Source organism: Harpia harpyja, chromosome 15 (assembly GCF_026419915.1).
Source record: "Harpia harpyja isolate bHarHar1 chromosome 15, bHarHar1 primary haplotype, whole genome shotgun sequence".
NCBI classification, from domain to species: Eukaryota; Metazoa; Chordata; class Aves; order Accipitriformes; family Accipitridae; genus Harpia; species Harpia harpyja.
In genome coordinates, this window is record NC_068954.1 from 3,390,794 (window position 1) to 3,414,817 (window position 24,024).

At 45.2% G+C, this 24,024-nt stretch overlaps 1 protein-coding gene and 1 long non-coding RNA gene across 5 annotated transcripts in view; one reads left to right on the plus strand and one right to left on the minus strand.

Annotated features, from left to right (window-relative positions):
• The window catches only part of PINX1 (PIN2 (TERF1) interacting telomerase inhibitor 1), a 37,291-nt gene extending 30,054 nt beyond the window's left edge, over nucleotides 1-7,237 (minus strand). For 3 of the 4 annotated variants that reach the window (XM_052810028.1, XM_052810029.1, XM_052810027.1), the window contains exons 1-2: nucleotides 7,195-7,232; nucleotides 2,038-2,147 (exon numbers count right to left, since the gene is read on the minus strand). In XM_052810028.1, the coding sequence (XP_052665988.1) occupies nucleotides 2,038-2,147; nucleotides 7,195-7,213 (129 nt within the window). In that variant the 5' untranslated portion in view covers nucleotides 7,214-7,232. Of the gene's footprint in view, nucleotides 1-2,037; nucleotides 2,148-7,194 lie in introns of all 4 variants that reach the window. The other variant, XM_052810026.1, reaches the window with a different exon arrangement.
• A 293-nt stretch (nucleotides 7,238-7,530) lies between these two features.
• Nucleotides 7,531-8,255, plus strand: LOC128151949 (uncharacterized). The gene is made up of 2 exons (XR_008238501.1): nucleotides 7,531-7,715; nucleotides 7,970-8,255. It is a non-coding gene; the product is annotated as an uncharacterized LOC128151949 (long non-coding RNA).
• Nucleotides 8,256-24,024: the final 15,769 nt, after the last annotated feature.

Consider the following 24,024-nt stretch of genomic DNA (forward strand, 5'->3'; position numbering starts at 1 on the left):
CCTGACATTCCTAGGCAAGTCCAAAGTGTTTACAATTTTAAAACAAGACACTACATAAAAAGAACATGCCTCTCACCAAAAATACCTCCGTCATTGGGAAGGCAGCTGCGTAATGGCTGTAAGACAGATGCCACATAGAACGTACGATACAGAACGAAGTTATATGGGGAGAATAGGGAGGGGAAGAGTCAGACTGGAGCTAGCAGGACATTAAGAACTTCTTCCATCTCATTCACGCTAATAAGCTGACGAAGATACTGGAGCAAACAAGTGTTGGGTTTGGCTATCCTTAAAAACATAATCACTCAAATCTGGGAAGCAATCTTTAGGCCCAGTATTATCTTTCTTAGTTGTACAGTCAGGGGGGAAAAAAAAGACAAAGCATTTGGTTTAAAACTTTACTCCTGGTATCTACCTGCTTTTTCCCTATCTGTCACCAGTAACAAATCATCAGCTAAGTGTATGGCTATAATAAACATGTATATGCAGTAGTGGAGAAAAGCCCTGTGGATAGATCCTGGGCATATCTAATATCTGAAGCAATGAGGCATATTTGAAAAAGGCTGTTGCTACTACGAATCCAGTAGAGTTTATTTGGTCAGTGGGGTGGAAAGTTTACCTTGAAATTTCTGCTAACCAAAAAGTATGGAAGCAAGCAGGACACTTGGTTACACATCCTGCCGTGACCCAATTCCAATACAACTAATAACAGGACTAGTGTAAGCAGCTTAATTTCACTGCACAGATGGGCTTTTGCCCATTAATTTGATCAAGCTAAGGTTCCACTTGTCTGAGTTTGTAGTGGAATGGAGAGATAAATCTTTCTCGTACAGCTATAACTGTTGTAAAAGAAGATCTGGTAGCTCAAGTAGGAAACTTATTGTTGTGAAGAAGATGGGGAGGCAGGGAGAGTGACAGACAGAAAACAACATGAGGCCTTCCTTTCACACCCTAACACGGTGTTCATAATGGCAAAAGCGTTATCTATGGTCAGAGAAGCTGGCTGCCTAAAAATACAACCAGAATATTTAACAGTATTTTTTATACTCTGGTTTACATATCTATTTTAATCTTACACACATTAAACACCTATGCATACAATTTACATAAAAGGACAGTACTCATGCTCCATACTCTTAACAGTTTGGTCTAAAGCCTAGTGAAACCAATGCCAGTTCCTTGACGTCAGCAGCATTTGAATCAGGTACCACTGCTTGTTCGTGAAATGAGAGGCAGTTAGAAGCCAGATTTATATGTACTAACTCTAAGACAACTGAGGCAACAGTAGGCTACACTGAGAAATCCAAGAGTAGGCTTTTTTTTCTAAGTTTTAACACATTCACAGAACTGAGAATGATCCTCATTTTATTCCTTTTAAAAAAAGACTGGGAGATAAAATCTAGGAGAAGAATTAAATAAATATTGTGGGAGTTTTGTGTGCATTCGTTTCATTAAACATGCTGACGTACAGGCCCAAATCTCAGCTTTGCTGAGGCACCTTTGTGGACGTTAAACTGCTTTTAAGGGGCAGCTGAGAAGTCTGCAGCTGCCTGCACTGACCTAGAGATTATTCTTAGTGCCAGAAAGCAGTCACCTCATCCCACAGGTACAGGCTGGAGCTGGGAAGGAATACAGCTCACGTAACGCTGCATTTTGGCCATTCAAGGAACGGATCAGAAGTAAGCTTTAAAAACAGGTCCTGGAGTTGCTTTAAACAGTACCAAAAGCCAGGCAGAGAACAGAGGGTGTAAAGGCAACTTAAAGCCTTTAACCATCACCTGATTTAATGTACCAACTCCTGCTCTTATTTGGGGACTTCACCTTGTCAAAGAGAGGAGAGAAAAACTGGAAAGCAGGACAGGCACAAGAAAGCAAATACCTTTGTAACAAACTACAGAAATCTAACATTGCTCAAATTCTTTGTGCAATTAAGAGAATACATCAAATAAAAAGAACACGGCTGTTTTAAACACTGAGATCGAGAGTCCCCTGACAGCCTTCCGCCCTTCAGCTAGACAACTCTCCTTCACATCATACCTTTCCTTTGGACCAGCCCATCTTTTCCAGCATCTTCTGGCCAAATTTAGATTCATCTTTACTCCAAGCGCTATTTCGTGGATCCACAGACCACTTCTGCCTTCTACGGGCTAGAGCAGGAAGGAAAAATTCAAACAGGCTCTACTGACATTTCTGCAGTGTTCTTAGTATTTAATCAATTCAAGAAAAGCTCTTCATTGCAAAAACCCCAGAACTTATGCCAGACTAAACACGTCTTGGGGGTTTAATTTTACTAAACCTTATATTGCAAAAAAAGGACAGTGAAAATGTTAATTATTAATGTGAAGAATGTCAAAGTAAAATTGCAATGGAAGTTGTCATCCCTAAGGATGGGCTGCAATTCAGGGAAGGCTTTAAGGATTACCATTTAGGTGTACAGGCCTAAATTCCATTTTTATTCCAACTTTGTTTTACATCTGGCTTCAACATGAAATCTATAGGGGATGAGACTACAGTGCTGGCTTTCCCAGTTCTGGACAATATCCACTAGCCAGTCTTCCTTTTAACCAGAACATATAAGTTTTAATACTTGCCTTCATAACAAAAGCCAAGTCAAAAATCAAACATAAGTGACCAGAGAAACTGAATTACAGAACACAAACCAGTGGGATTTCAGCTCTTGGATTTACCACAAAATGGTTTATTCAGAAACGGAAAAGTCACCGGAAATTATTGCAGGTGTTAAGAGATCCAAACGTGAATCAAGGCTCCTTTGTCCTATACAGACTCCTAAAGAAACTACAGTCCCCCAGGCTCACATGCATGCGCCTGACTATCATCAGGAATAGCTTCATTGAAATCAAGGAAGAAAAGCTAGCACAGTTAACCAGTCACTTTAAGTGTGCACCTAAACATATGCAGGAAGACAACCTAAATAAACAAGACAAACAAAGAATGGGAGACAGGAAGATTACAAACTTCATTAAACATGATGGGAAATGGTGGATCAAAACTGACCAATTAACCCAAGGCCATACAAAGTCAGTGAGAAGCCAAGTCCACTGAGGGGCTTTCAACATAATCAGGAAGTCACCTTTCCTTAAAATGCAACACTTAAGATTTGGGCCAGAGGGACAGAATATTACAGGGATGCTCAATTCATTTTTTGCCCAGCTTTGTTTCGTTCTTAAAGAAAAACTAACACTGTCACAATGCGTGATGGTGGCTTTTTTTAACATACTTCCGAAGCTTTGAAGCTCAAAATAGGTGCTGCGTGGCAGCCCAATAAAAAGTAATAGTCTGATAAAGAATTTCATAAAACCCTGAACAGTCCATAAAAAAGATTTTACAGTAGGTTAAATGACTGAGCACTGTGAGAGAAATCGAGAGAGCCTTCGCTTGGTTCACTTCTCTACAGAAAAACAACAACTTATTTCCAACAGTCAGCCTTCAGAGAAGCATCTACTACAAGCCCTGCCTGTGCTGCTAACAAAAGGTGGTAAAGTGCCACTGCAGACTGTGATTTTAAACACCCAACAAAATTAGGGTTCCCTGCTGCCCCACTGTGAACAAAAACTCTGGCTCCCTCCGCAACATGGCTGACTTGACTCATTTATTGCAGTGTTTGAAACATTGAGCTAGGAACCTGGGACAATTAACAAGCATTGTCATCTTCCCTCACCCAAGATGCAAATGATCTCTAAGGACCCAGGTTTCCAGTGGTTTGTGGGGGGAATGAGTTAAAAAGCTATCAAGCTGGCAGCAAAAGTTAAGTCCTATAAAAACAGGGAACACCTTGGCTGTTGGCTTTCCTCCGTAGCTGACAGTGAAACAAACAACATAAAAAGAAAGACAATAAAAAGAAGCAATTTAATAGAGGTTATGCTGCACAGCTGAGCAGCAGCCCTCCTTTTCAATCATATTTCTTAATTTGTCCCTTTGTTTAAAATCTCTCGATTAATATCAACTTTCCCTCACTCACCAAAACCTAACTGTTCAACGCCTTTTTAAAAAAAGGCATCTAACTGTAACAACATTTTAAGTATGCCCATATTCTGTTATGCTCTCTGTAACTAGTTCCCCAGGTGGTGACTTTGCAAATCCCAAGAAATTAAATTCAACGCAATTCTTACTGTTCTAAAGCCACCGTATGTATCTAAGGATTTGTCTACACAGCAGAGGTAATCTGTGTCAACTGAATGTGTGACTTTAACTTCCAAATTAAGTTGTTTGATGTAGTACAACTAATCCACGTTAAAAGTTAATTTCTATTAATTTTCCTGAATCTCTCTCTGTAGAGAAGCCCTGAGATGTTTTACTCTCAGGAGGACACTGGTAACAAAAGGGCACCTAATACACAGATTTCTCAAGCTTGAAATTTTGAGAGACCTTCCCTTTCCCAGCACTTGCAATCCAAGTATTTCAAACTTTTTAACTACCACTATGGAATTAATCCTCACATTTCTGCCATGTTTACACACACTTATTTTCAAAAATGGTAAGCTAGACGCAGGAAAATGAACTTGCTTACATCTTTAGAGAAGTATTTAAGAAAGCCAGGAACAACAACTTCATGCCACATACAGCAACCACAAAATCATCTCCCCTCTCCAAACAAACAATAAAAAAAGACTCTTTAGTCAACAATTTATCAGAAATGTTTGTTCATGTCTTAAGAGCAAGAAAGGAAACAATATACTATCTTCCAGCTAAAAAATTCAGCTCAGAAGTTAACACCAATCTTCTGGGCTGCTCATAAAATGAGTCTAGTGATAGTCATGCAACTCTGGGCAAGCAGCACCATCCAGTGGAGAAAAGCATCATTTCTTTAGATACTTCACTCAGATACCCTGCGATTTGAAAAAGATCAATTACTAAACTCTTTTACCAAGACTAATTCTGTGCCTGGAGCATGTGTTTAACTATCATTGCTGAAAGTTCCCTATCGGTTCCCATCCAAAGCCCTGCTGTGTGCCCATTTATGGTGATAACAGAAAATAATAAACAGGCTAAATTTCTCCAACAAACAGAAAAAAATATACCGCCCACAGAAGGGACTTTATTTTTAATCAAAGCTATGAAACCTATCATTAACACGTACATTTTTTTCCTGATAAGCGCCAGTCAGATAGAGAGTTAAAGTTTATTAACAGTTAAGAGGAGTTAAAAATAAGTGAAAAAAAAAAGCTCTTTGGCCATTTCCGCAATTGATACATTTTTAAAATTCAAACTACATAAGCATAGAATGATCGAGTTTGTCTTTTCTCACTTTAGTTCACAGCATCACAAAAGTTGGAAGGACCTCTCAAGATCATCGACTTCACCCCCCTGCATAAGCAGGTTGTCCAGGACCATGTCCAGTCTGGTTCTGAATATCTCCACAGACAGATACTCCACAGCCTCCCTGAGCAATTCGTTCCAGTGTTTGGCCACCCTCACAGTACAAAAAAGATGGAATTTCTTGTGTTTCAATTTCCACTCACTGCTTCTTGTCCTGTCACTGGGTACCACTGAGAAGTTACTTTAAGTGCCTGAAATGCATGTGCTTTCACAGCTGTAGTAAAACCAATTAACACCTCCTCCCTCAACTTTTTTTTTTTAGGGTGAATATTAATAAGAGCATCAGAACTTGATCTGGAACTGCAAACAAAAATGCATGTGTGTAACATGGCTTCACAATTATAACTGCAGCTGAAGGTGATGAACAAAGGCATACAACTGTGCAAAGGTGGCTCTCAGCAGCTAGATTTGGCTTTTAAGGCATTTGATTTTAGAATTCACTACATACAAAAGCTATGTTAACACACTGGAACAGGTCACCCAGAGAGGTGGTATATGCCCCATCCCCGAAAACATTCAAGGTCAGGTTGGACGGGGCTCTGAGCAACCTGATCTAGTTGAAGATGTCCCTGCTCATTGCAGGGCGGCTTGCACTAGATGACCTTTGAAGGTCCCTTCCAACCCAAACCATTTTGTGATTCTGTGATTATTGTTATGTACAGTGTCCCACTGAAATAATTAACAAATTCTGAAAAAAAATGGTACCAACAAAGTTTACATCTAAAATAATTAAAAAATTACATATGTAAATTCAGTTTTGTTTTCCTCAGTTCACACCTGTATTTTCCACTGGAAACCATATTTTCTAATTAGTCATTATACTTAAGTCTGTCTTTCCTGTAGTCAAGCAAACAAATTGATCAGACCCTATGCTGTCATGTTAAGGGTGTCCTGACACCACTAAGCTTACCAAAACCACCCAAGGACATTAAAAATACTGAGACAGAAGTGTATTAGTCCTATTACATAAAAATCTATGGTTCAGAAGTTTAGTCTTTCTATTCATATATGGTTTTACAATTACTAGAAAAGGCTCCTTTACAGGAATGAATCTTTAACTTGGAAGAGAAGGCAGCAAAAGTTTTTAGTTCTCACTTTGGCCAGCCCCGAGACAGTTCTGTCTCCTGAACTGAGGAGCTTTACCCAAGAAAGAGTTATCAGTCAGGATATTTATCCAATGTTTTAATAAATTCTTTTAGATATGGGGAGCCCAAGTCCTCAATCGCTTCAGAGGTAAGAGTGAAGCTCTGTTAGACTCCAATATTAGGAAAAAGTTAAACAAAATTATCAGGCTGCATATCATAAAACCTTCAGAAATGATTCACTCAGCGACACTCTTACACAAAGGGCATAACACAACCTCATGGCCTTATCCTGAGCTCTCCCCACGAGCTCAGCGGATTTACCTGCCTTTCCTGAAGCACCTGCCTGAAACCCCTGACACCCCACTCTCGCTTTTCGCACCCCAGAATTCACCTGCTCTCCGCAGCTCCCTGCGCAGACAAGAAGGGCGACCTAAGCTCAAACGCTAACCCTGCGTGCGATCAAAAGACCGATGCCTACACACACGCGGATCCCCTGAAGTCCTGCCTGGCTGACACACAGCAGCCGCCAACCCCCAGCACAGCCCCGGCCCCAAGGCTTCAGGGTTCCTAACGCACCCCGCCGCAGAGATGGCGCCCAGGCCCTGAAAGGAAACGCCGGCCCCCGCCCCATCAAGCGAGGGCGGTGAGGAGGGGCTGGGGCAGCTCCCAGGCAGCCTTCCCCCCTCAGGATAACGGCTTTTCCCGACCCCGACCCCGGCATCGCCCCGAGCCCCGCCGGCGCAGTTCGCTCCCCGCGGGGAACGGCACTCACGCTCCGCCAGCATCGCCATCTTGGGGGCCTTCCTCCCTCCGCGGCGCGTGGCGGGGGAACACCCCCCCCGCCACCCCGTGGGGGACTTTTGTGAACGCGGGCGTCGGTAGAGGCGGCGAAAGAAATGCCTGATTAAAAAAAAAGCCTTGAAGCTGGCGAGCGCGGCGCCCCACCCTACCGAAAACAGAGGGTGCAAACCCGCTAAAATTCTACTTAAAGATACCAAAGGACGTGCTGTTATATCGGCGATTCTCGCGCGTTTCCCGGAGGATATCGGACAGGCACCTTTGCGGGCAGCCGAAGAGCGCGCGCGCCCCTTGGGGGCCGGCAGCGTCCTCTGCCTCCACAGAGAGGGCCGGGGGTGCGCGGCGGCTTCTGCTGGGCGCTTCGGGCCTGCCCTGCAGCCATTAAAGCCGCTTAAAGCCTCTGCGAGCGGGTGGTGGGGTCTCTTCGGGTGTTTAGTCGTCCCCACAAGTGCAGCTTGGGACGGCGTTTCGCGGTGTCCGCAGGCGGAGCCCGTTGTGAGGGGGTTCGTGGAGGATGGGGAGCGGGATGAGCCAGTGTTCGCTGTGGCCTCGGTGTGTGTGGTGAAAAATAACGGGGCACGGGCAGTCTGAGTCCTTGGGGGGTGTGTGTGGGGGGAATGTTCCTGAATTTACCCAAATCTGTGCCCGTCGCGGGAGGGAAGAGCGGTGGGGGGACCTCACGTGTCTTGTGCGCCGTCCTCTGCCTGTCCTCTTGTAATAAAGCTGAACTTGTCATGATTGGGTCCAAGGACAGCTCTCGGTATATAAATGGTCGAAGATGTTGAAGCCTGAGCCTGATGGAAAACTACCAGACAAGACTCTTAACAAGCAGCAGCAATGAACTATGTAAACGTATGTCTTAACAGCAGCAACTTGAAGCCTCCTCAGGCAAATTACCTCTTTATTCTGCTTTTCAAGATTTTTAAGGATTCTGTGATGAACGCAGATCTTCCTTCCTATAATATCAGCTCAGTGCTTCTTGTCTTACTCCCCTTACGTGTGGAATAAAAAGTATTTTTTCCTTTCTGAAACAAACGTTTTGTATTTGGCTACTGAATGCAACGCCTCCTTGATGTTTACTTGCTGAATCAAACTACTGCTATTTAGTAGTCTTTTCTTGCAGATCATGGTTTTGAGCCCATGGTCATTCACGTTTTTCTGGTTTTTTAGCCACTCTTCAGTTGTTTTATTTACAGTGTAGCACCCAAAACACGACACACATGATGCTTCTGAGTTCTTCTGAGCGCTTAGCTGGAGTTGTAGGCTGCTTCCCCTGTCTCTTCTCTGGCTATGTTTTGCATCTGAGTGTAATATTTTGTTTTCTAACCTCCGTACCCCTTTCAGAGAAGTGCTACGTGAGGCTTTTATATTCTGTGTTCGTGGAATGTGTTAATCCTGTCTTTTGCCCTTACTGAATCAACACTTACTTCTGTCTTTCTATTTTGTTGTATTGTTCTGAATTGCGGACCTTTGGGGTCTCTGCTGTCTCTTTCCCAGCTTGGAGTCACCTGCAAGTGTCGTAAGTGTGCTCTATACCTTAAGTCAGGTCGTTGATGGGAGTATTGAGTCCTACCAGGATCAGAACAGATTGGCCACCACTCTTTCTTCATCCATCCTTCCATTTGGATGACAGCTGGATTACAGCTGGCCCAGTTCAGCTTTTCAAACTGCTTTGCTTCTGTGGTTTTTGATTTACATTACATTTCCCTATTTGCTTATAAGAACACTGTGAAAGACAGTTTCTAAAGACTTTATAGACATAGAAAATAGAAATTATAACAGCGTCTTTTCCTCTGTAAGACCCATTCTGTCAGTCAAAGTTAGATTGATATGATGGAGCTTGTTCTTGGCAAATCTATAAACTTACAAATAGCCTGTTTGTTTGGGTTTTTTTAATAGTTTATATTCAATTCCTATTAAACTGACTGCTCTGCCCTACTTGCTCCTTTAAAGACGAGTATCAAGTTGGTCCTTTTGTGGTCTTCTAAGCCCACATCTAGCCAGAAATTCTCACAGCATATGTTCTCACCAGCCTTTTTACGTCAGTTCTCTGCATACTTTCAGGTCACATTCGTCAGGCTTGACTGGTGTGAAAACAAATAAATACTTCCCAATCCTTCACTACCTGGGAGAGAGATCTTTTCCCTTTGCCTAACTGTGTTAGCCACTTGATTGCATCTAGTCCTTTTGGTGAAGACTAAGTGGATGAATCATGCCCTGCTCCCTCTGCTGTGTAGTGGATCAGCCTTGCCTTTGGTCTTTCTCTTATGCCTGCTGCGCTATATAAAGCTTTGCAACCGCAGGGTTTATCTCATTCAGTGCCTTGACTTTGTTCATTCTGTCTGTTATGCTCATACTATATGTCTGTATGTGCTCTGCATAAGGTGGTCTTGCATCTACTTCTTGTGTCCTGGCTTGCAGCTGGATGTTATGCACTGATGCGCTTATTAGCGTTAGTTTAAGGAATGACTGACTTTAATTCATAAACCAGGCTCCCAAGACACTGCCTGGTCATTCTTTGAGTTTACTGAGGTCTACCTGAAATCTGTCAATGTTTTTTGGCTCCTCTACTCTCCTGCCTTAGGAAGAGGAACCATCATTTGTACCTGGAAATAACCAGGTATGTGGCAGATTTCAAGCTTCCACTTAAGGTTTTTCTCCAGGAGGAAATCCCTAGAGATCAGAATCAACCCTAGGAGAGCCTTCTTTCTGTTTTATTTTTTTCTTGCCCTAACAAAATTCATACACAGCAGAGACCTGCTTGGACAGTCTAGGACAGGGTCCACCTCACCTCCCTTAACTGTGTACAAAGCAGGCCTGTAACCTGAATTCCTGGTGCCCATCTTTCTGCTAACCCAGAGGGAGTTTAGATACCCAGCTGAGTCTTAGGATACCTCTAGCTGAATCCCATCAGCCCTGCTCTCTTCATTAGGGAGGACAGGCCAGATGAACTCTCATGTCACCACCAGCTCTGTGATTCTGGTAGTTCTCAATCTGACACCCCATCTGCTTTCTAGTGCTCACAGGTCACACGCACCAGGATCCTCCTTCCCTTTCATCACCACCCAGGGATTCTCAGCAGTGGCCACTCTTTGCTGTCGTCTGGATCTGAAATATAAGGTGATGTATCTTCCCCTCCGCCACAAAGGAAACCTGTGTTTCCTGAACAAAGTACTCCTCCTGGCAGTAATAGCCATTATCACTCCGAGGTCTCTATTACGTCAACTAAATTGTAGTGTCATCCATGCGTTAAGTGTTCAAATGGTCACTTACTTGCGTGAGCCATTTCAGACCAGCCAAATTCTGCTTCCATTTTTGATTCTGGAGAGGTGTTAAGGCTTCTAGCTGAGAATTGAGTGTAATATTTGATTGCTCCAATAGGTAGCAGCATTACATACCTTTGAGTCAGCTTCGCTGTGCTAGAAAGACATCACTGAAGGGGGAAGATTGGAAGTAATTTCTGTTAAAGGATGCCTTGAGGTTGAGATTTGTTTCTTGTTTGTTTTTGAAACTTAATATTCGACTGCATCGGAGCACTTCTACTTCCAAAGCTGTCTTACTCCCCTGCTTGCAAAGAATCACGGCTTAAAACACAAATGAGATCATACCTTCTTTAATTATTGCTGACTGCATTTGCTTAACAGCAGGCTTGAGGTCAAGGTCCAAATTATTCTACACAGATGTAGCCACAGTTCTTGCAAATTAGTATTTTAAAGTGCTGATCCTAGAAACATTTAAGTACATGAATATGCACAGGGGCAGTGAAATTGGGCAATGTGCGCAAAAGGGGAAGGTGCCATCCAGGGGCAATTATTATATTTCACAATTACATATCTGGGTAAAAGCTGGTGTCACAGGAAAGAAAAATATTTGTATGCATATATATGTATGTTTGTGTATATATTTTCTTCCCAGAGAAAGAACAGCTTATATGGGTGATTATAGTCCTCTAAGAATATAGCCTGAAATCCTATTTCCAGTGTGCTTGGAGTGGTTGAAGTGTAGCTATTCTCTGAAAATAAAGCAATAAAGATGCCTGGTGGGCATTACGTTCAGAGTTCTCCAGCGATTCCTCCCAAGGGTCTTACTTGAAAAGGTGTTTCCCGACAGCCAGCACTGCAAAGATCATTTAGGGCTCAGAGATCTGAGCAGGGTATTTTCCTCCTGGCACATTGTTATCGATTGCACGGTGGCTGCAGCCTGCGCTGTGCTGTCAGCGTCAGCTCCAGAGTCCCCACATGCCTTGGGGAATTCCTTTGATGCCACTCGCAGGTTGAAGTGTCTGGGTCTTGGGGGGAGATCCAGCTGGGATCAACAGAGCCAACAATACAGATAAATTGAAACGGCAGATGAATGGAGGAGGGTTGCAAGTGCATCTGAGCCTGATGCCCACCCTGATACCCACCTTGCTGGCCCCATTCCACCCAGAGGAGACACGTGGAAGGGAGTTACATTTCCCAGCTAACGAGCAGTTCCTATGCCCCCAGAAGGGCAGCCACGGGTATCGGCAACGGGCTAATGCCACGGATAGCTCTACACCAGTCTCTTGCTACCTGAGGACACTGGGGTGGGGTCCATGAACGTGTTATAACCCCCTTGGAGTTCATGGGGAGACGCATTCACAGGTGGGGTTCAGGTCCCCTCACACTAGATGCCTGCAAGAGATGTCTAGACCTGAATGTATCACCCTGAGTTCAAATAGAGAAGAAACAGCATCAGTCAAAACGCCCATTTTTCTCTGTCTGTGCCCCATTCAAATGCCCCATCAACAAGCGAAATGTGAGGAGGGAGAGGAGAGGTGGCCAGGAAAAGAAAAGTGGGGAAAAAAGGAGGAGAAAAGCAAGTAAAGAAATAGGATGTGAGTCCTGGCTGTGCAACAGGTCATTTGTGAGGCAAATCAGCCTCTGTTGTGTGATAAATGGCCTGAGGCCAGACGAGAAATGCTTATTGAGCGAGTCCTGGGAGAGGTGTGATGGAAGCACTAGGGACAAGGACTGCCTGGAGACCTTAAAACGAAAAGACAGGTTTGATTTAGGACAATGATTCAAGAGAACACGCGGATTAGAGGTGAGCTCTGGTATAAAGCTGTATTAGCCGAGCAGAGAAGTCACCCATCAAGAGTCAGGCAGAGAGCAAGAGATTAACAACGTCTGACCCATGGAGCAAAAGATGTCAGAACGAGTGCCTGCAGCCAGGAGATGAGGGGTTCAAAGAACAGCTACTGGGGCAGGCAAGGAGCAGAAAGATGCTCAAGGCAAGGGGTTGATGTTCCTAGAAATGCTGCCAGTGAAGAGCTCAGCAGCAGTGTGCAGTGCCTGGCAGGGAACGCTGGAGGGAGCATGGGCAAAAGAGGCAGCAGACAGAAATCCAGATAATTTTCCTTCTGTTCCATGAGCACAGTGTGTTTTTATTATTTTTTTTTTTATTATTGCTATTGTTGTTGTTAATTCATCAGCCTAGGCTTTATGGGATGTAAGACTGAAGTCCTGCTGTAAGCAGTTTGTTATCCAAACACTGAAAGGAGGTAGGGAGCAGATGAAAGACCAGCAATGATTTGTAGAGAAGAAAACTGAGGCACGGACATGATGTGAAAGTCAAGGTGCTAACAGCTTGCATTTCTTGTGGAGATATTTTAAAATATAAAGGAGTGTGAAAGAATTGGATGCTACTGAGATTAAACTCATGTTAATGGGCATAGAGTGGGTGTTTTTTTTGTTATGACTGGTATATTGGTGATCAGATTTCCTGGCTGGGCTGTGCTGAACGTGGGTTGGAAGCATTGCTCCGAGCTGCAGTCCCGGCAGGATGAGGCCAGGCACCAGAGGGTCCCAGACGGACCAGTCCAAAGAAGGTCAGCAAGCCAAAGAGTCAGAGCCAGCAGGTCTCAAGGGCAAGCCAGGGTGTAATCCACAGGTGGGGTGAAAATGAGGATCCCAAGGACATGGACAGCAGCTCAGGGCTTGGGAAAAACCTTGGGCAGGTTGATTTAAAAGAGATAGGGGGAGGCAGGGTCAGAAACCATTAAGGACCAGGCTGACCTGAGAGGAGATATCGGGGAGGGGGCTGGAAACAAAGACATGGAGCAGAACTGCGAGATCTATAAACTGGCCAAGAGTCTTTGCACAGATGCACTCTCAGAAACCGTCAGCTACAGATAAAATCAGCAAAGAGTGCAACTGTCAGCAAACAGAGGCTTTGTAAATACATTGCAGGAGAGGTAAGAGGAAAACGGGCCAGTCTGGGCCAGTTCTTAATGTAGATGCAATGGTAACAAGCCCATAAGAAGCACTGTCAGGAGACTGAAGGATTTGCATGTTTCTCGTTTTAGTCTTCCCCTGAATCCCAAGGGAATATTCAGTGCAATTTAACAGTGCAGGTTCGAGGGTGGGAAGAGCGGGCTGATGTGTCTACTTGGAGGTTTGTAACTTGGGCAAAGCTTAGCCTGGAAATTTTGAGAAATGTCATGAAATCGCTAATCATTATCATGGGACAAAGAGGACAGTGGCGGAGTCAGGGAATCATGGATGAGTTACCTTGACTCCAGTCCCTGGGAAAACACTGCAGAAGTTCTTACATAATTTGTTCAATATTTGGCCACTGGAGGACCACGGAGCGATGAAAAACAATCTACACGACTCACTGGGAGCAATTCTCAACAAACCAACCTAATTTTTGTCTCTGACCAGAAAGCCGGCTTTGGTGACTAAGGTAGCGAGACGTTTCATCTAGCCAAGAGCCACAGACGCATGGTCCACACCTCAGCGCTGAGGGTATGGGGAACTTTGGGAGTCATCCACAGGTGGCAGAGGACTGGAGCTCCTCATGGTTCCCTGGCCCCATGGTGGGATGGGTCCAGGCTGAAGCCCCAGACGTGTGATGAGGTCCCAGGGTGACATGGAGGTGTCAGATCCTGGCAGCTGACATCCTCCCACACCCAAGGACTCGGACAACCCAGCAGCCTCCACAGCAGCCCCAGCCTGCTGCCGATCATGCAACAAAGCTCCCATATGGGATTTGCTCTTGGCCTTTCTGCAGACTATCTGCAACTCAAAAAGCCCCAGGTTGAACATCTCTAGGGAAAAAAAATAGTCCTTAAAAAGACCTTCAGCACCATCCCACATGCAGACTTATGTTCCAGACAGCTTCCCCGTAGCACAATGTGTCTAGCTGGTACTCTGTGAACAACCTGGTGTGGGACAGACCATCTGTTGATGTACCATGCACAGAAGGGCTGCAAACAATGTGGAAGGCAGCATCAAAACTCAAACGATCACTTTGGAGTGGGGGAATAGCCTGAAAAATATGAGATAGCAAGCAGTAGGATAAGACTTAAACCTGGGAAATATCACGTGTAGGGAAACCGGGAATGACTAGAAGGCACCAACAATGGGGGGAAATAAAAAAGGAAGTAGTAGAGCTAAAAAATAACTAATGAAATAAGAACCTGTAGTAAAATACTGGTTCAAAAGGACCAGTTTCTTTCTGGACCAATTATCTGTGATGAAAGAGGATAATTGCCCGCTGTCTCAGAGATGGAAAAGCCATAGCTATAACACCATGCCCATATCTGGCCACTGCACTTAAGGAAATTGGGGATGAACCAGATATGGACCAGAGAGGAGAGGGAGGGACACAACCAGATGATTAGAAAAGACAGTCTGAGGAAGAGTTTGGAGGAACTGGACTTGTTTTGTCCAGAAATCAAAAGCATACAGGAACTCCAGTGCAGGCTGCTAGGGATGAGGGCAAGCAATTGGTTTCCTTGTCCATTGCCACCTGGAAAAGCAGCAATCAACATAATTTAGCATGTTGGAGAACAAGCAGGGTACCAGAACACCTGGGACTGGCTAAGGGGTTGTGAGATTGTCTTTTTTGATCGTCAGACTTGTCACGAATGGCCTGTTTGACCTGACCACAGAACGGGGAAAGGAGCTGGGTGGCTTCCCAAAGGCTCCTCCAGTTCATCAAGTTCTCCATATCTATCACTTTATAAATCAATTGAGGAAGCCCTCTCAGAATGCATCTTTCCTCAGGTCCGATGCAATGTCTTAACCACAAAACCAGTCCTGTGCTATTTACTCTTCTGTAAAGTGCAGTTTACTCTTCTGCAAATTAAGTGTCCCATTTAATCCTATGAAACACTCACTTGCTTTGTTCAAACTGAGATGGGAAAGGAAAAAAAAAGGATTTCCTGCAGATCCTTGTTCAGATTTCAAAATTAATTCCCTTTCACTATCGTTGTGTTCATTTTCTGAGAAGCAGCTAGGCAGAAAATTTCATTTACACAAGACATTTGTTGCCATCTAGGTTCAAGTGTTATTTACCACAAACATGAGATCAGAAGCAAATGATACTTTTGTAGATATGGGAATTGCTCCTCTGGTCAGGAAGCAAGAAAAGAAGTAGGTGAGCAGCACATAAGCAATACCAATGGCTCAGTTCAACAAAAATATTCATGATGAAACTGCTGAAATAAAAAAGCATTCCTGCCTGCCCCAGATATCAAATACTTTTGGATTTGCAAATGGCTGCAAGGAAAGTTCATAGTTTTCTATGAGGAGGAGAAAATGCCAGGCCCAAAAGAGCATGTTTGATATATTATTCATAAAAAATTATGTACTGAGGACTAGTCAAAATCCAGCAGCAGCAGCAAACAGGGGGTCAGCAGTGAAAAAAAGCAAATAGGTCTGCAGCAGTTTTTAAACTGGTTTAATGCATCCAGTTTATAGCCCGTTTTATTCATTAGCCCTGGTTGTCTGGGAAGTTCTTGTGGCAGGATCGAGGTTACTTCTGAAGATTTCGGAACCAACATTGCTCACAGTCTCAGCAGGGTTCAGCTTTGTAAACACAGCAAATCAGATTTAGGTCTTTTGAAGAGAAATAAAGAGGGAAACCCACAAGGACATTGCTCACTTTTCAAAGTGTAGCTGCACTTTCAAGGCTGACCCAGTACCGTCATTTCAGGGCTGTTTGAGCAACCACTGGAAAATAAAAGAGCACTAAAAATAGCCAACATGGGCTCATTAGCTCTTTAATTACACATTGGTTTTCCTTTCTCTCATCTACACTTGCAACTTTGTCCTGTGATCTCACCACTGACATTGATTAGGAAATGCCAGGAGCTGCCTTGGTCTGGTGGACACCACTATGATTCACTACTAGTCCATCTTCCTACCCTTCCCTTTTCCACAAATTGGAAGAATGGGATTCCCCCATGAAGCCCATGCTAAGACAAGCATCAAGGAATGGAAAATGCAGGGAAAACAGGGTGAGAAGTGACAGTAACAGCCTCTGAAGTGTTCAGAGCCTGTCCCGGTACGTGAAATCCAGGTGTGTCTTCAGTAGGAGACATGTCTTAAAGAAGCAACCAGCTAAACAGACATCCATGAAGCTTAGGGTACAGCAGTGCCCACGTTACCAGGGACAACTCTAGTTTTAAACCCAATTCAACAGGTATGGCTGAATAACATATCCGTAACATATTCCACAATCCTGGACCACAGGACTGTCTACACAAAGGTGACCTTCTAGAGTGGGCAAAACAGAGGGTGTGTGCAGGATGTGTCCTGCTACATCATTTGGACTTAGTAACTGCACCAATGCTACTACACTAACCTGGGCTCAGATTCTGGGAAGCTGTTGTCCCCAGTGGTCAGTTGTCAGCATGGACCTTGGCCTGGTTTTGACCCAGACCAACCAGCACTGATCTTGCCGAGCACAGTTCAGGAGTCAGCAAAGGCCAGGAATTATTCCCAAGAGCAACGTGGATGCAGCAGCCTTGTTTTGGACCAGTGTCCCATAGGGGTGGTGACGCACTGAGGTCTACTGATCTTGCTACAGGCCTTGCATATGCTACTGGTGGTCTATATCATGAGAAAGCTTAGCACCGTGGTAGCCACGGGGCTCATGAACTGCCTCTGGAGCAGCAAGAGGGACAGGCAACTCCATACCACCATTTGTCAATGTCACAAGGACTGCCCTCAAGGTTTGCACCCTGGCTTGGGCAGGTCAGAGGGAAGAGGAGAAGTGTGACTTATGCCCATCAACCAAAGCAAAGTGGCAGTGCCTTTTTCTGCAGAGAGAGTCCTTCTCCTAAACATGTAGGAATGTACCTCCAGGCTCAGCTACCCAGGGACACTTGGCAAAGTGAGTCTGAATAAACCAAGTGCTTCCCTGCATGAGGAGGTTAGACCCAGCCTCACCATTCCTATGTTGGGGTATCACTGGGGTTGCCCGAATCAAGACCTCCGTCAACTTGCCGGCTTTTCTGTTTGCAGCACCGACACAGGAGCCTCCTGTTTGCCACCACTCCCTCCCATATCACAACTGCTTTTACGGTTGGGCTTGATGATCTTAAAGGTCTTTTCCAACCTAAATGATTCTATGATTCTGTGAAAAGATTCTATGCTTCATTGTGGTACTCATTGCCGCAGGATGCTGTGGAAGATACAGGGGTTGAAAAGGGGTCAGACGCATTGCTGAAGGGTGCCATTAAACACAGTAGTCCAGCTGCTACTTCCAGCTCAGGAATTCCTTGCAGACATGATTATAGCAGACAAAGAGATGGGCAAAACAGAGAGATCACTCCAGACTTGCCATGCGTCTTACACTTTTTCCTGCACATCAGCTTTTGGCCACTGTCTCAGGCCATGTGCTGGGCTAGGTAGACCTTCAATTTGATTTAACATGTCATTCTTCTTTTCCAATGTTGCTGAATGCAGGTTAATGATGCTTTTTCTGGAGCCCAAAGACAACAAAGCAATTGGTTTTCACAGCATATTTGGCTGCTCGGGTCCATGACTCTGCTCACTCCACCCGCAGATGCTCTGCCCCGCTATATACCTCAGTGAGGTGACAAGCTGGGATGCAACAGCGTCTCTGAGCAACAACAGGACAAATAAAACAAATGATTGAGTTCTTGTGGCTTCCCAAGCATCCAGGAAACACTCCGTACACCATGTTGTTTGGGACATTTCAGTTTTGAATACTGCAAACTTTTTAATTTCCACATGCTCCTTGTAAAACAGGAGCTGTGCTGGAGCTTTCATTTGTTCGCTCATCGTAGAGTCAATGAGCCAGGGAAAGTATCATGGCACACTTTTCTCACAGACTCATTCAAATCCACATCTAGTGCAAACGGCAACACTAATAGTGCTTGTAAATATCATTGTTTGCTTAACGTTCTCTGAAGCACTTGGGAAAGTGCTCTGCTTGAAAAGAAAATCTCCGCTTTAACTCAGCACTCGGGTCCCAGCTTGCTCTACAGAGAGAGAGAGAGATTTACAAACAGGTAGAATGCACATGCACACGTGATCAGATGTTTTGTTAAGTTGTAGGCAAGGAGTTAGAAAAATCGGTTTAATCTACTGAGGCGTACCTCTAATAAACCCTGGAATAGTGCCTACCTTCCCAGTGGTACTTAGAAAGCGGGCACTGCCAGAGGTCAGGACAGCATCAGTGCTACCTAAGCCAGTCCTACTGAAGTGTGTCTAACCCCTTCTTCATCTCTACTTGTGAATGCTCAGTTCCCATCCAGATAACCTACCCAATGTCCACTTATCCTACCAGGAGAAAGTTTCTCCTGGTGTCTCACCTCATGCTCCTTTTTGGCCTGAAGTCCATTTGTTCACTTTTTCCTTACTGGTTTGTTTTCTAGACTCTTTATCTTATCACAGGAAGATCTCTAAGCCACTCTTGTGCCATGCATTATATAAACACAGTGACCTTCAATTAAATGATGATTTAATGGCCTGGCACTCTTCTCTGTCAGGATGAAGATGCTGGCATCTGGTCCCTGTAACTCTACTCTTATTTGCATGGTTTCAACCCAGACCAATTAGCCTTGGTTTCTAGACATGGTTTCAACCCAGGCCAACTAGCGCTGAGCCAAACCATCCCCAGGTGCTACTAAGAAGGTAGCACAGGTCATGGGTCAGTCCCAACATGCCGTTTGGGTATGGCCATGTTTACGCTCTCCATGGGTCCGTGGGTATATGTGCCTTAGCTCCTGTGAAAGAAGCTACTTCCAAACCTTCCTACAGAACCAAAGACCAGGCAAGTCTCCAGAAAATTCACATTGAAAACCTGGCCTAGGTGGAGGCAACTGCTACCTACCTTGTGCTATAACATGGCAGGAGTCCACTCTGCAGGCAGATGAGGAACAGCACAAAAAGCAATCAGGTCGTAGACTGAGCTGAAGTTGTCCTCTCCAGAAGTTGTTTGTTGGTAGCAAGCCAGGGAAAATATTAAGGAAATTGTTAAAAGGGAACTTGGCAGACTGATGAAAGGGAACAGGGAGCCTATTTTGTCAGAAAGATGTCCTGGGATGGGCATTAGGAGGAAAGATGTAATTGCTGTGTAAAGCAGTTTCTTCACTTGTTTTCTCCCCACCCTTCTAGGTGAAAGATGGTCTTTCCAGGATTGCTGCTCTGCTCTGACCCTGGTTACAACCCCTTGGCATTCTTCCCTTGGCATTTATTTCTGCCTCCCTTCCCACCCTCAAAGGTGTCCTGGCTGTATTTTTTTTTCTCTAGGTCCCTTCACAGCTTCTCCCACTGTCCCGGGATCTCTGCAGCCTCATCCCTCTATCATACTCCTCTTCTCTCCCTTCTCCTTCACATCCCAGCCTCAAAGACCATGTTGGTAAAGCATTTGCCCAATGCTTGTGAGCCAGACTTGTCATTGTATGCGGAGAAATGCAGGGATCTCATCGCTCCTGACGCATCTGGAGAACTGAGAGCGTGGAGGGATAAGAAGAGACCCTCTTTGCCACTCAGGGCTGATTACCCAAGTCTAAGAGAGCGGTTTGGTAGCTCCCAACCCACACCACAGCCCCCTGCTGCAGCACGCAGGCCATCATCCCTCTAGTCCTGGGGTAAGAAAGGAATGGTCCACCTCCCTTCTGCTAGAAGTGCCTTTCTGCCCCTGAAAAAACAGGTGAGGCCACAGTGAATGAGATACAGGGTACAGCGGTCAGAAAGGCAAAGGTCTTCACACAAACTTATGGCAAAGGCGTGAAGGTTTGTCATGGATGCCATGCCCAACACAAGTCCTTCTGTGCTGAAAATCCCATCTCCCTCCTAGTGGGAAGCTGAGGAAGATGCCCTGCAACAGCCAGTGTATGCTGCACTGTTACATCCACCCCAGAAGAAATGGTCTCCCTGTATGCCTCTCCTTAGAAGAAGTCAGCTTCTCCTGGAACATAGCTTTTCTGGCCGTCACCTATTGCTTCTGACCCTAAAGGACTCCAGCACACCTGGCAGCCACTTTTTGGGAGAGCAATCTGTAAGGCTCATTATTCTGTCTTAGAGTCATGATGAGGGTGGACTCCAACTGAGCAACCTGATCCAGTTGAAGATGTCCCTGCTCACTGCAGGGGGGTTGGACTAGGTGACCTTTAAAGGTCCCTTCCAACCCAAATTATTCTATGATTCCAGGGCTCCTCTCAACTCGTGCCATCTTTCCAGATGGCAGTTGCCCCATTCTTTGGGGAGGAGTGGATGCAATGTAGAAAGTGCCTGTCCTTGACTGGTTCGCAGAGACGTATGAATTACTTAGCTCAAAGAGGGTAAGTTGAGTCAGAATAAAGGAAGCTGTCTGCAGTGAGTGCCCACACTCACCTGGTTTTCTTCTAGATGTCTTTCAATAACCCATGTGCTCTCTTCTCTGATGTCCCTTAGGTGTAACATTGAGGTTGCACAGCCTCCCACCCCCTTCTCCTTCCTTTTCCGTTCAATATCCCCCAGACCTGCCTTCCAGTCAAAGTTTGGCATTGTCTTGAAATTCAGATCCTGCCTAGACCATCTGGGAAACACAAGGATGTTTGGTTTGAGCTACTGTTGTGTAGGAGACACCTCTTTTACTACTACGTATTCTTTGATATGCCGTGAAATGCTAGACTTTCACAGCTGTGTGATAATACCCAGAAGCTATCACCAGAGATCAGCACCCCACTGGGCCTCTGCAATGAGTGTCCACCCTCCCTTGTTGTTAGCATGCTATGCAGTCCAACAAGTTGGCAAGATGAGCCTCACTGGTTTTATCTCCTGGGCAGGTTTACAAGCACACTCCTGAGTACAGTTTTGGACCAGGTCAGCTGGAATGTCCCAAATAATCCTTGGACTTGGCTCAGGAGTTAGAACAGACCATTCCCAATAGATGGTTTGGATGTGACCACCCTCCTCTGGAGGCTGAAGGAGTTTGGTAGCATGGACCTGGCCAGACAGTGCCTTAGAGCCAAGGATGGAGTCAGCATTTACCTCGTGGTCACAAGCAGATTTGCTCTCCACGCCATACCAACCTCCAGCACCAATACAGAGGCCTCATGAGCAAGTTTCTCTCCTCACAACTGGCGTATCCTGGGTGTCCGTAGGCGAGAGTTACCATTGAATGACAGACCTTTGTCTGAATGAGGACAGCTTGCATAGCCCGCTTCATACTTGGGCTTTCTCTGTGAAGTGATGGATCAAGGGGTCAGTTATCATTAACTGGGCTAAACACGCGTTTGGGTTCAGCAGGGGCTTGGGAGAGGGACTCAGTAGGAGGCACAAACCGAAGCCAGAAAACTGGAGCAGAGAAGCCAAAGCTCATCGGCAGCAATAGAGACGTGTCCCTCCGTGTGTGTGGTGCGTTTATGCACCATTCCGGGCAGGGTTGTGGAGGAGGTGACAAAGGAGGTAGGTCAAGAAAATCAGGAATAGGAGTTGAATTTGGGGGTTTGGTGGAAGAAACAGTCAGTCCTTACTTACGGATTGAGTGAGTGGGGCTGAGGAGGGACAGGACAGGTATCAGCACTCAGTCCCTGTGTGAGCAGGCTCACCTGGGAGTCTCGATGCAGGGACCACACCACTGCCAGAGGATGCAAACTGGTTCCCTTGCAGCGGTGCCCACGGGAGACGCGGCGTGGTTGTGCCATCCCCTATCTGGGGACTCCACAGGAGGTCACGTCACCTAGAGCCAGCAGCAGACAATTAGATTTCCAGCTGCATGGTAGTTTACTCTAACCCTGGACCATCCTTACCCCCAGGTCTTCTTCTCTCTCAGGCTACCTCATCCTGTGGTCTGCCCATTTGCTTTTCCTGGAGCATCCTGCTAAAGACACACTCTTGCTCTGGTTTAAAAGAAACTCAGGATTGCCAGGATCTGAAATGTTGCAGATCGGCTTTTGGTTTCGTAGGCTCTGTGTCCATTGTGGAGTAGAAAGGAAAGAATAAAAAGACACAGCACACTGCAAACATGTTATTAAAATGAACTGTTTATATTATCTCAGTTGAGTCAATACATTATAATGTATTAAAATGGAAAGGTACAAAATTGAAATAAATACTTTCTGATTCATGTATAAATCTTTTGTCAAGATGACATTTTGTTTGTTTTTTTTTCATCAGTACATGTTTCAATAAAACATTTAAAATGACAAAGTATCATTTAAAATATGGTTCATGGAAGAAAAGGTTGAAATCAAACAACTTTTGGCTTGTTTTGGCATGAGATCTTGACACAATCTGGGTTCCCCAAAACCACGTAAATGGTGGTAAAATATAAATGCTCAAACTTATTTAAAAAAATAAACAGGCTTTACAAAACCCTCTGATCCTTGACTTAGCCACTTTTCTGTATAGTCTGCACTTAACGATATATACATTCATTATTGTCCAAGGGAAGACAGCCACTGACGTTCATTTAAAGAGCTTGGTGGAGAGGCCTAACAAACATTATGCAGCTGACTACAATTAACACGGTTTAAAAAATTCCCGACAGTGCAAAAAACAGCTCAGAAATCAAAGCGTACAAATGGGACAGGGAAGAGGCAAGTGCACAAGCCCAGACCCGATGCAAAGCTCTAGGCATTTCGGCCAGCTCTAACAAAACAGCTTTTGCCAGGATAAGCCAGCTGGCCAGCTTCTCCCGCAAAGGTCTGCCAGCACGCACCTAACGTCGGCTTGCAGATCAGCCTCTGTGCTGACACGGGGCATTTCAGGCTCACCTGCAGCTCCCAGGGGATTCGTGCTCCCGGGAAAATCGCCCCTCAGCACACGGGGACCTTCTGCGGAGACTCCTTTCTCGTTTGCGGTGAAGGCGAGAGCCGTGCTAAGCAGAATATACTGGTGTAAGCCTGGCCTGGGAGAGGGGGGTGATGTCTGGATGAGAAACTGCAGAGCGGGAAGGGAGGAGGGGGGAGTGTGAATGTGGGTTTGGGACCTTTGAGAAGAGGCAGTGGGGAATTCACTCCCAGGCAGCAGTTTTTATCAGGATCGTGGAGCAGGCTTATTTGTGTGCTTTAGTCTCAACAGTGTGCTTATTTCTTTGTCACTGTAGCCATGGGCTGTTATGGTCCCTCGAACCTCTACCATGTGCTTATAGTTCTGGGGCAATGGACAGGGTGCTGCTTGGGGCAGGATGTGAGAGCATGGACTTCCCTGTTGAATAACGGTGGCTTTTTCCAAATTTCAGTATTCCAGGAACTTTTCAAGTTTCACCCAAAAGGGGAAAAGAAACACGGTTACATTAAAAATAGTATTAAAGAGAATCTTCCTGCCAACCTCTAGATAAAAATCCTCAATGCCTGGTACAGGTCCTGCGGGTTGTACTGCTGCCAGCGAGTTAAACTGCATAAACCGAAGAGTGGATTTTCTTTGATTGGTTTTAAGGCAGTAGAAGATTTTATCACCTCAGAAAGGCAGTACAGCCCCATCCTGGCTCGGTTGAAGGGCAGGCAGGATTTGAGGTGGTGCTGCCTGTGCTGTTCTTGGTGCTCTGCAGGCTGATGGGGACTAACTCCTCTTGGGTACCTGGTTGTTCCTAT